The sequence below is a fragment of the Barbatula barbatula genome, assembly GCF_947034865.1.
Source record: "Barbatula barbatula genome assembly, chromosome: 13".
Classification (NCBI taxonomy): Eukaryota; Metazoa; Chordata; class Actinopteri; order Cypriniformes; family Nemacheilidae; genus Barbatula; species Barbatula barbatula.
This window is the reverse complement of record NC_136776.1, coordinates 18,377,518-18,390,783: the sequence shown is the minus strand read 5'-3', so window position 1 is coordinate 18,390,783 and position 13,266 is coordinate 18,377,518. Positions and strand designations below refer to the sequence as shown.

General features: G+C 36.9%; 1 protein-coding gene across 2 annotated transcripts; it reads right to left on the bottom strand.

Moving 5' to 3' along the window:
- Nucleotides 1-521: 521 nt before the first annotated feature.
- On the bottom strand, nucleotides 522-11,150 carry mef2b (myocyte enhancer factor 2b). Of its 2 annotated transcripts, none has more exons than XM_079470761.1 (9): nucleotides 11,033-11,150; nucleotides 5,901-5,986; nucleotides 5,050-5,253; nucleotides 4,553-4,681; nucleotides 3,849-4,029; nucleotides 2,576-2,739; nucleotides 2,344-2,440; nucleotides 2,114-2,216; nucleotides 522-1,648 (listed from the first exon to the last, which is right to left on the bottom strand). In XM_079470761.1, exons 2-9 carry the CDS (start codon nucleotides 5,952-5,954, stop codon nucleotides 1,333-1,335), a joined length of 1,248 nt encoding a protein of 415 aa, XP_079326887.1. In that variant the 5' UTR covers nucleotides 5,955-5,986; nucleotides 11,033-11,150; the 3' UTR covers nucleotides 522-1,332. The 2 variants fall into 2 exon arrangements, with proteins under 2 accessions (XP_079326887.1, XP_079326888.1); XM_079470762.1 differs by having other exon boundaries at nucleotides 2,594-2,739; nucleotides 11,033-11,145.
- Between the last annotated feature and the right edge of the window lie 2,116 nt (nucleotides 11,151-13,266).

The following is a 13,266-nucleotide window of genomic DNA, read 5'->3' as shown; positions in this document are numbered from 1 at the left end:
ATAATATTTTATAACATTTTATAATATTATAACATTTTAATTATGAGAATTAATTTATTTTAGACCAGTTACTTTTTCTACATAGTTTATTCTATAATAAACTGGTCAAATATTTATTCTAGAGACGAACACCTTGCCAGTGATAAAGTTTGATAGGCTTTATAGAATTTAATTGTGAAAATCTCAAATAAACCTAAGGGTTTCACCCAAGAAACAGTGACATTTAAAAGGTTTAAGTGTGCTTAAATGTATGCCTTTATAATCTAAAAAGTGGACTAATTTAGTCAAAAATAGTTTTAAAATGTTACACTTACAAGTAATACTTTGCCTAAATTAACATGAAAAGTTGGGTCAACATCATTATCGACAACTGTAGAACATTGAAATCATCAGACAGTTCATGTGAAGTTTAGCCTTACAAACAGAGTTAGGTGCTTCTACACAATTTGTATATCACACATAGCCTGTAATGTTTAAATACGAGTTTAAATGCCTCCATACCATTGAGATTTAATGTGTGATACTGTAAAAAAAGCACAAATGCGTTTCTTTAATATTTTTGTACAAGGTTACAAAGTATGGTGACATAAAGAAGCAAGTTTTCAGAGGCGCCTTGTGTATTTTGAGTCACGTGCTGCCCTCTTGTGGCCACTGCAACGCACTTCAACTGATAATAGGGCCACTTGAACAATGGTTAGAATGCACAACATGAACAGCAAGAAGTTACACATTATTCACACAAAACAGGCTTAAGTAACAAAGCAAATGGCAGTTGGAAACAAAACGCAGCTGAGTTTTGTATATTATACAACTGAATAATTTGATCTTGACAAGTAAAAGACAACAGGCACAAAAAGGCCAAACTACAGCCTCACCTGTTTAAGATACAGTTACATAAAGTACTGTACACAAAAACAATTCAATATAGGAGAAGCATTGAATTTTGAATGCTGCTCTGGTGGAAAATGGGATTAAATTGATGAGATTACCTGTGTGATTTTTATCGGTTCGATATAAAACCGATCACATTTATTATGTTATAGTGATAATTGTGTACATTGCATTCAGTCTTTTAAGCGACATGAAAAATATGTGATGCATCACCTAATTATATATCATTTGCAACACTGATTATAATGAAGCAAACGTGACGCATGTTTCTTTTAAACGTGAAGAAAGCTGCAATCACATAAAAAACAATATTTGGGTTTAACCAAACACATCTTTCCAAAATGACATTTAGAACCAGAGCCATTGCTGGATAATGCTGATTCTCTTTAATTCTTTTGTTTATCAACATTTTATCTGGACTGCCATAATAGAGATGGACTACTATCTTATCCATCCATTACTGATGTCACGTTGCTTCAATGACGGATCGCCTTTCTCTTCAGGGTCTCTGTGTGGACCTTGCTGACCGGAGAAACCTCCCTTCGGTATCTCCTCTGTCTCCAAAGCAGTGTATTCTTTCGGAGAGTGGCTTAACACTTTGGGTTCTTCCATTGGTGAGTGTTGCACCATGTGACGGGCGGGGGACGTGGCTGAAAGCGTGTGGTCAGGAGTGGTGCGCTCTAATTTGATGCTCAGGTTGAGTGAGGGGTGGGGCGGGGAGGTGCTCTGGGACTGGAAGCTTCCTACTGAGCCCATCCTACAATGAAATGACAGACACCTGTTATCTGAGCCTGTGTTTTGTTGGAAATGCGTCAGAAAATGGAAGTAAAGACAATCGCAACTTCCAGGTTCACAGGGATTTTAAATATAGGCCTATATACATATATCATGTAGTCTCACAAAACTACTGTTATACAAAAAAACTGGAGAAAAAGAATATAATACAAAATTAATCAGTTATACAAAAAACATTTAAGAACCATAATAGTTAATATTTTCACGATGAAAAAATTCTCATTTTTTTTAATTAAATAAAATGAAAGAAATGAAACAAAACAAAATTACATTTTAAATATAGTACTTGAATGTAGTAAATTTATCAATGCTATAGATAATACTAATTAAGATAAATTTAGACATTTTAAATGTCATCATTCACAGTAATACACATGTGCATTTTAATATTTCATGTGTATAACATGAAAAATAGAAGACGTCTCACCCTTGTCTGATCATGGATTGGTGGCCGTCCTGATGAGGCAAAGGTTGCCATGTATTCATAGAATTGCGCTGATAGCCCACAGCGTAACTGGGGTGACTGCAGTCTGTTAAAAAGATGCAATTGATCTCTGCAGATAGGCTATAGTTATTTACAATAAAATATGAATGTAATATACAAACATAAACATAATTGCATTATTGGCTTAGCAGGTTTGTGTATTCGGCTCTGACCTGAAGCCCCGTAGTTCGCCAGACTGTGACCCAGTAAGCCCGTCTTGCCCATAGTCATCATGTGTCCCCCAGCGTGCATACTCTGATACAAAGCTCTCTAGATTAAAACCAAAAACACACATTTTTGCATTACATTGAGTACCCTATTTTTGGGTGAACTAACCCCAAAATGTCTATAAGATCACAAGTACTGTAGTAACATAAAAATACTCATGGATATGTAAATGAGTACTTTGGTGGACTCTCTCACAGCATTGGTCAGATTGCTGCGAGTTGCGCACAGCCCCGTGTGCGGGTCGATTCGCCGTCCATCTCCAGTCATATTCAGAGGGGGCGTAGTCTTCATCTCCAAAGCTCTGCTCAGGTTGCCATGTGAGAACATCGAGTAGCCCAGACCTTCAGTCATATGGGAAGTAAAAAACAAGATGTGGGTGCGATTTTTTTCAGTTTCTCTCTCATTCTCTCTCCCTCCTTCTCTGTTGGTCACTAAAAGGAGAAGTTTTCTCCACCATATGGCCTTTAATTCACTATCTAGGTTCGACACCTGCACAAATTCCACTGATAAGCGTGAAACTGCCTTGATCTGACGGTTTAGACGTTGAGAAGCCTGGCCGTCTGCTTCTACATCACAAAGGATTGATTTGTGAGACCGCAGTCACATTTAGAAGCTACGTTCTGTACTAATCGCAGAGCTTTAGTGCTGGATGCGACCACAACATAACGTGCAGGTTCTGTAATGCGGCTTTCCCATGATGCACCACTAATAGTCACATGATTGATGCATCATAAACTTCAGCATGTGCGATGTTCTACTCTAAACCACAGCTCGCCCTTTAGATACTGTCTCATACTATGTGTATGTGGCTGAGAAGCGGAGTCTGTTTCATGCATAAGACAACTTCCTGTGAACCAAGAAATAAGATGCTTCATTCAGGGAGTGTTATGTTTATTGCCCTATTAAAAATATACAAATAAACAATTGCTATGATATCATAGATCAGTTTGAACTTCATTTTCAGTCTATAATGCAGCAGGCGAGTCTCTTAAACAACAAAAGTCTTTAAATGTACAGTTCACCCAAAAACATCTTCATTTACTCACACCCCAAATCTGTATCATTTTAATTTTTTTCATTCATATTTTATTATGTTCTGATGAACAAAGAGAAAGTTATTTGGAAGAATGCCTCTCTCTCGCTCTCTCACGCACGCACGAACGCACGCACACACACGTCGCTCAAGCTTCCGAGTCCGTACGGACGCTTGAAAGGAAATGCTTCTGAAAGTAGTTCTACCATCAACAGCATTTAAACGACGATAACATGACAAACATTGAAATTAAACATTTGGACAATGCCACGTGGTAACCCTGGTATAAACGGAATTATTGACTTCAGTTCATCAATGTAATAAGTTAATGCACACACACATCCATCGCTTGATGCATTCTTAAAATAAAAGTTCTTTAATGGTTATAAAAGAAGTTTTTCAATGATGGGGCTTTACCTGAGTGTGGACCCCCGAGTGCCGCGTGAGAGTTGGAGCCTAAAGAGCCGGCCGAGCCAGGTCTGGTGCACAGAGGTTTGTAGGAGAATGTCCTGCCAAGGTTTGGATTAGAGGAGTTGGTGTAGCCATTCTCAATGCTTGAACCCATCATCTGAGTTTCTGTAGAAATGACAGAAGGAGCCTGGGAAAAGATTTCAGGTGTTTAAACTGAGACACATTATGAGAGCACGGTAGAAAAACAAATGCCCGAAAGTAGGTAGGCTATATCAAGTATAGATGGATTAAAGGAAGAGTTCACTCAAAATGATTTCATCATTTATTGACCGTCATTTCATTCCAAACCTGTATGACTTTCTTTCTTCTGCAGAACACTAAAGAACATATTTTGAGGAACGTTGGTAGCCAAACAACATTGAACCCCATTGACTTCCATTGTATGGACACCATAAACAACTGAGACGTTTCTCAAAATATCTTATGCTCCACCAAAGAAAGAGTGGCATACAGGTTTTAAACAACATGAGGGTGAATAAATGACGAAATGTTTATTTGAGGTGATCCATCCCTTTAAGTTTAGTTTGCATGCATCTCGCATAAACAAGCGCATGTCTCACTGATTTATTGCAGCTAAGGTGCATGATGTAAAAGCATTATGAAACCACAGAGTGACCACAGGTCCTGTCGTAAGAATGATTTCAACTCACATAAAATCGCTGGCGAGCGATGGATAGATCCATGCCGTCGCTGTGCTGATATTTGTCTGTTCCGAATGACAAGCTATCTTCATGATCGACCTCAGCACTTTCAAGGCCCAATCCTTTCCTTCTCAAAGTCTGGAGAGAGAGTCATGGGATCAGGACAGAGGACAGAGGACGAATTTGAACCTGTACCTCCCACATGAACACCACAGCCTAACAGACATGGCCAAAAGTGATATCCAACTTTGAGGAATGAACGTTTATGATTTTTATTCAAACACATAATGAAAGATGCAAAAAAACTAAGTTGCATAGCTATTTGTAGTGTAAACCGAGGTTCAGCTTTGGGAAGAATTTTGCACCATACACCTTATATTTTGATGCTTTAATGTAACCCGAGGGGGCATTAGTTTAATTAAAATGAAATAAAATACAAAACCATTAAAGAAGAACATTTTATTCAATGACATTTCAATTTCAGAAAAGAGAGATTTGACTTGTACCTCCAGTATATCCGTGTTGGTACGGCTCTCATGAGGTTCACTGTATTCTGTGTATTTCAGCAGGACTTTGTCCATGTCGGTGCTGGCGTACTGAAAGAGGCGGTTTGTGCTGTTGAAGATGATGAGAGCGATCTCGCAGTCGCACAGCACGCTCAGCTCGTATGCCTTTTTCATCAGACCGAATTTGCGCTTGGTAAATGTCACCTTGAGGGGGACAAGAAACCACAGCTCTATTGTTATAGAAACCACTGACAGACCCCACAAAGATACCATGGTTTGACTTCTCGCATGTGTTATTTTAAACACGTATTTAGAACTTAGCGAGCCTGTGTTTCACACCTTGAAGGGACCATGGATTAACATATCACATTCTAAAGTAAAGCGACAAAACCAACATCATCGGGCTCGACCTCTACCAGTTTGTGAAAATATAACCGAGTTTGGGTACAAGACAGTCTGAAAGATTTTCACAAAAACCATGTAATCTACAATACCATTATGTATTATATACCATATAATTGTTTTTTTTAATTTATTTCATTACTTCTAGTACTGTTTTGTCCCATTCCCCTATAATGTGGTAAAGATACTTTGCAAAAATGCAAAATTGTGGAAAAGAACTATAAAAATAAAACATTTATTATTAAATTGAATAACAAAGAGACTTTACCTGAGAAACATATTAATTGCCAATGTCGCTTTATTTGCATTTATGGAATTTAGCAAACACTATCATCCAAATTTAACCCACGACCATTGCAGTGTTAACACAATGTTGAGACCAGTTGAGATACATAGAAATGTATACCTTTCTTTTAAAAAAAGTGGTGTTGAAAAGAAAGCGTACCAACCTGACGATTGCGTTGGTCAAGAATCCGAGAAATCTGTATCTTCTTTCGCCCCATAATATTGTGTTTGGAGCAGGTTTTTACTGACCCTGTTAAAAGGAGAAATGTAAATAATAACGTTTACAATGTATATTGTATACAAAAATATAATTGTGCCAATATTTACATTTCTTCTGTAGAAGATTTTTCTGACGAGCATAACATTTTAAATAAAGGCCCGATAATGAAGAAAAATTCATAAGAGACCAGAATAAATGGGAAACCTATACTGTTTAATATCCGTCAAGTAAAACTTGTAAGCTGTTGTTAAAATGCCAAGACTTCTAAATTATTATTAAATTATTAAACTAAATTATAGGCAATGGATGACATTAGTATTTGTTCTTGAAAACAAAACAAATATACAATATTAGATAACGAGTCTTTATTTTTCATTTGTTCTAAATATAAAAATCTATTTAAGAAAATGGTCAGTTCTGGTCCATGATTCTGATGGCTGAGCCTAGTTCAAAGCCGTTATAAAATAGACCCATTTATAACGCATTACATAGCCTAAATATCATTTAATATACTTTATTTTATGAACCCTTGCTACGCACACGGAATAACCATTTTATAAAAGCAATAAGCCCCACGAAGCAGTGGGTTACAGTGCATTTTATAACAGCTAAGGGGGTTTAAGGCACTCCACTTAGCATCGTGCCACAACACCCTTAGCTGATATGATATGCATTGTAACCCACTGCTTCTTGGGGCTTATCGCTTTATCAATTTAAAGAGCTCTTTCAAAATAAAATTCAATTATTGTCCACTGATGTGAACGATGCCATAGTCATCATATAGTTATTATTCTTGGTGTAAACGTGCCTTAAAGGGATAGTTATTTATGAATGTGTAAATAATAGAAACAAAAGCAAGTAGTTGCCGACTGATGTCTGAATCCTTTCTGTCTTGAGACCTGTTTGACTTGTGGCTGTTGAGAACACTTTCTGGGTTGCTCGAAGAACATCTTTAATTTGTTACATAAATAAACATTATACCAGAAACCTTAAAGAATCTTTAGCTAGTATATAGTAGGCTTGGTAGATGGTTTTCAAGGGGGGGATGTTCAGTCTCAGAAAATGTTATATTACTATTTAGAGATATCGGTTATCGGCTTCCAATGTTAAAGAATTATTGGTTATCGTTTACATTACAATTTACAAATAGGCGCATCCCTAGTTGTTTGGTTACCGAAATTCCTCAAAATATCTTTTTTTGTGTTTTTCAGAAGTTAGAAAGTCAAACAGCTTTGAAAGTCAAATTAAAGACTTTTGAGTGAACTATCCCATTAAGGCTGGAAAACCTGAAGAACTCTGAATGTATTTATTTGGCTTCAAATCAAGTTTGTCTTTATGTGGAAACACACATAAAGAATGATAAAATTACCCTACTTTTTTAGGTAACATACTTGCCATTGCCAGTGAAGCACAGTTATTCATTAGTAGTAATATTCCATATCCCAGCATAAATTCAAAATATTGGAGAGACAAGTTTAGCCAAGTAACCGTTCTTCTCGGTTTCTTTTGACTGTTATCAGAAATAATCTATAGGCACTCTGTTGTTTGTGAATGTGTACCGGAAGTTAAGTTGGAGTCACAAAAGTGACCATTCGTAGTGACGTTATGTTGTTAAGATGAAACCATCTATAGCCGATACCAAACTACCACCCCAAATTCCCAACAGTGGATTACACCACACTGTTTACATAAACCCCCTCAGAGACTGAGTTGAGAATAAAGTTAGCAGGCGAACACCCCCACAGTCTGGGTTATCCCAGCACAAACACGAGCATTTCCATGAGGCGTGGGTTGAAATATGTCATCTCCATTTAAAGGTACAGTAAAGTAAGCATTAGCGTTACAACTGCACACTAGTGTTTGAACGAAGGGAAAGTTTTATCCACCCCCTCCTCTCCCATGAGCCAAACGGAGACAAATGTTTCACAGGTTCTACACACTTCATATAAAAAGTTTGGTTCCAAAATGAGATTTTTGTCTTGTTTTGATTTAAGCCATACTATCTCAAAAATACTCAAAAACTAACACAATAAAATCTAGGTCATCTCATTTTGGAACCAATCTCTTCATGTGTTGTTTGTTTGTGTATAAACAATACGCTTTGGTTACTGCTTTCCCAAACCACGTTTTACTTTAAAAAAGGTTTTATATTTACATATAATATCCATTAGGTATTTGAAGTGGCGCACTGTGAATGCACAAGGTGGCCTATACATTTTTATCAGTATGTGCGTTTCTTGGACATCACATCCACGCTTTGTGTTGCAAGCACAGGAGTAAGAGAGCTACACACAAACCACAGACATTTTTCCTACTAACTGCCGATGTAAAACCCCAGAGAGTTCAGACATAATTTTTTTATCTCATATTAGACATGTGACCTCAACTATTTTTAAAATCTCAAAGCCAACGGTTTGCGAAGAGAGTGACGCTGTTCCCACGACCCGCTGTTGCCCGTTGCCCTCACACCCCCCCTGCCACAAAGGCGAACGAGCAATAAAGACGATCCTGCGTGTCCATTGAAGATACTATGCACATGCGCATCTATGCACGTTGCACGTACTCCTGAAGGTTTGACAGGTGGCTTGTATCAGGTCAGCCAGTTGATCATGAGGTATATTTATAACACGAGGAAGTGAAATACATTGGTGAAGAGATCTCTATCACCAAACGAAGTGACGGGGCTAATTTTAGTGTTCCTCAAATTTGTTAAAGCATTTGCTGATAGTAAGGGAACAGCTTGAAATAAATACACTTTAATATGAATGTACTTTTTAAGCAATAGACATGAAAGCAACGTTTGAATATGATGTTTGGTGTTGCTTTTAGTGCGCAAACCTGAGGCTGGCGGGGCTACATACCTGACCGACCAATAGTCTTTATATAGATTAAGTGTTTTGGAAACCCCTTTGAACATCTTAGTTTTTGCATTATTTTCAGCAATTATACTCAATTCAGAATTGTTGGACTTTTTCGTGGTCTCGACAAGATGCTGTGGTAAACATTGACACAGACACAGTTTTGGATACGCGTTTCATAATGATATTTTTCATGCATCTTCACGTGTTTAGTTGGTTGCAAGAAAATGGACTTCACTATACACAGTATACAAATGATATGTTTCATATCATAGCTTATTATATTATATAGATTATTATAACATAAATATTAAAGAAAAATGTGATAATTGCAAATACATTTTTTTTAAACGAAACCACACGCGTTTTCTGTTTCTCTCATAACAAACAGGCACTGTGTGTTCATGCAAAAATGAAAATTCTGTCATCATTTACTCACCCTGTTGTCATACTTGTATGACTCTCTTTCTTCTGAAGATCAAAAGAAGATATTTTGAAGAATGTTGGTAACCAAACAACGGCGGTTACCCCTTCACTTCTAAACAAAACCAATGCAAGTCAATGGATACCAACTGTTTTTCGGTTACCAACATTCTTCAAAATATCTTCTTTTGTGTTCTGCAATAGAAAGACAGTTATACAGCTTTAAAGGGGGAGTAAATGATGACAGAATTTTCATTTTTGTGTGAACTATTCCTTAAAAATTATGAAGTTAATGAAAACCTTCACGATATGCACAATTGCAATATTTCAGTGATTCCGATATAATGTACATCCCCACACAGCATATTTCAACTGTTGCACCTCTGGATCCACTTTGTGCATGTTCAGCTTCCTGTGAGATCCTCCCAGAAGCCAGACAGTGGAAAAGAGTTACACAAACAGAGGCCACTCGGGGTCCTTCAGCGGAGCTCTTACTCTGGTGCAGGAGGGGAGTAATTGCCTGCTCTCTCATGGGGGCCACACTATCAGAACACCAACAACAAACACCTTTGTCAAGACAAGTCAAAGCTGTTGGAGCCCGGGAACACAATAAATGAGCTCTGTGCAAGCGTATCATAATTTGCTAATGGAGGTCAAACGTGTTTCAAAACCAGACGCAACTGACACCTGCAGCGTACAGGCAGTTCAGCTGTTTGGGGCTTGATGGTTGGTTTTTGTATCGGTGGATGAGAAACCCATGTGAGACGAAAATAGCAAGTAAGACTCGTATTTGCATACAAAATGACAAGAGGAAACTTGCAAGAGAGAGGCCTAAGCTGCAAAGATCTAGGTGAACTCAAGATGTGTTTATCAAAAAATAATGCTGTTGTTTTTAGTATTAGTAACTGAGCTTGATGTATTATTTCTGTATCTTGTGAAACGCAGCATAGTCTATGGGTTTATGTTAGATGTGCCTGAGAAAAACTGAGATGTGACATCCCTGTAGCTCAATTAATACAATAGTTCATTGTCAATACAAATAGTCAATATGGATCCAAACCCCATAAATCTGTGAACTCACAAGTGCCTAGACTGACATACAAAAGCTGTGATAAGGAGGTGAGAATTTGTGAATAAAATGTGTTAAAACCACTTTGTGTAATAAAGTTTCAGTTGCCAGAAAGGTAACGCATTGATCATGGTTTCATCAGATAGTAAAAAAGTTTATGTTTATTAAGACCTAGTATTTTTTATTGTATAGAACTGTAACTGAATGAGTTAAAAAGTCACAAAATAATACAAATACAGTATGGATTTGATTAAATATGAGGTCAAATAAATAATACATCAAATATGCGGTAGAGAATGTGCACAATATGGACAGTGCACAGCTTTCATGAAAGAAGTAATACAAGAACCACAACAAACGTTTTTTTTGTGGACGGTCCCCCGTAGAGCAACCTGGACCAACCAAAAACCACAACTAGGGGTAAAAAGTCAAGACCAAATCACAAGAGAGCAGGTTTTGGAGATCACTACTGCAGAATAGTGTACCGTTACACGTGCAACCAACCGGACTGTACCGGACAAGTAACTGGACAGTTATTTGCATAAACATCACATTAACACAAACATAAGATATTCATTTGTTAAGGCTAAACTTAACTTTTGTCATTTAGCTCTGTTTGAACGTTATCTTGATTTCTTTAACTAAATATACTCGAGGAAAGTGACTTTTACAAGTAGTATATCCACTTTCCCAAATCGGCTTTCAAATTACAAAAACGGATCTTACCTGCTTTTGAACTGAGAACAGTCACACCAAAACAATAATTTAGACGACAGGAGGTTTTGTATTTGATAGCATCACCTAACAAACGTCGAGCCCTTTTGACAGGCGCGCATCTCCAGCGGTTCATACAGTTGAGTAAACGTACCGCGCCCCCACTGAGTTACAACTGGCTGAGGAAGACGTCAATCATCTCCAGCTGTTCCTGCACTGTCCGCATCTGTTTTGGTAGAAAAGGCCGTATGTCCCGCCCTCTTTAAATTCCCATTGGCTGCGAATCATGTCCACCTTGCTCCCTGTTATTCATTGATGAAGGCACTCCTATATATCTTTTGCAAATCGCGAATAAAGAATGCTGAGGCAACTAGCAATTAATTTTTTTTTGTTTTAAAATGGCACACTCTTCAACCTTTATTACAATATTCATTTTCTGTATTTATTAGGTGTTTGGATATTTATGAGCTAAAATGTATTCAACTTCTTAATATCTGTGATATAGTTATCATTTCAAGCCACTATACACAATTCTGTGTATTTCCAAAATAGATTTTTATAAATAAAAATACATTTGTTTTTTAAATGTGGTACTGCTTGCCGTGACAATGTGCTTGAATTTAACAGAGAGAGTGTTTTAATATTGTGATGAATGCAGATTAAATAAAATTATAAATGCCTACACTAAAATAACTAAATGTTTACTAATAATGCACTTTATTACAAATAAATCTGTTTGTGTGTTTTTATGTTGTCAATTTGTAAACCGGTCGTACACACACACATCTCATTCAACTTGTTTTTTCTATTTTATTACCAAAGCAAATCCTGTATGCAAATCTCTATGCAAAAGTGTAGTGCAATCTCTTATGTTACATAATACATTCATTCATTGTAATATCTGCTGAATACAAATAGTACTTATATATAGTATATAATAGTATTAATATAGCCTACTATAATAAATACCACATAAATAAAATACATGTGGCAACATTTAGATCATGTGAATAGTTAAGATTTTTATAAACCAAAGATTAACCAGTTACCATTTTTATGGTTTAAACTATTATTATAAAATGTATCAAATCCGACGGCGGAAATCTCACAGACCATTTCAAAGTAGCAACAAGATGCGCAACGGAACCACTGTACGTAAAGCAGTTACCACTATCTCTATCTCATGAACACAGTGGCTTTAGATACCCCTCGAGAATTTAATCTGCATGTCATCTGATGCAAGAATAAGCAACCTCCTGTCATTCTCCTTAAAGTCCCCAAGCATCCGTCCTGCAGGAAGCTCAGGGCACCTGGATTTCCTCGCGTCTAGAGAAAATATAAAAAAACATGGACGATGAAGACAGATGTTGTTAACACAGGATGGAAAAATAATGGCATAGTAATGGAATAGTAATAATTGACTGTCTTTTGAGACGTCTTGAGATCAGAGTATTGATTTATGGGTGCTTTAAAGCAAGTGTTTGAACATAATTCAGGCTCTCCAATCCAATGACTATGTTTGATTTTTTATGTCATCAGTAATCATATACCTTATAAGAGATGTTTTTATACATTACTCTGTTTGCCCAGAAAAAAAGATTTAGCAATTCACCCCTTGGTTCTCTGTGACAACGTGCCTGAATAGAGGGGCATCCTATATGGTGTATGTTGTCAAAATGCAACTATATGCAACCTAATAAAAATTTCATGCAAAATATTAAATGATTTCTGAAACAACAAAATGTCTGGGGTAACTAAAAATAAAAACTGTGCAAATAACAATGCATTTATTTGGGTATGTGTGCACAATGACAATAAAGTCAAATCTAATCTGAATATAACCTACAAGAAATATAGCATAAAATACTGAGGGATAGGTTTTGTGACAATACAACAAATACAACAACAAATGTATAGCCCTATGTTATTTAGTACTTTGAATAACTGTCTGGGTGTCATGTGGGGGAAAAACTCTGGAAAGTGTTATGTGCTTTCAAAACCTTTTTCCTGAAACTTCTCACTTCTGCTTTTGACAGCATCAGTGGCTTAAAGTTCAGCACATGTGGTAAGTCTCTCGAATTCAGAAATAGCCTCTCTGGTCAGCGTACACGTATAGGTGATTCTTCAATGCGAAGGTTGAAGTCTCTTTTTAGTCTCTGGCTTATCGCGTAGAGCACAGCAGCAGACCTTGAGTTCACCGTTATGGGCTGAAATACAATGCATGGTGTTTCTAGATATACCACTGT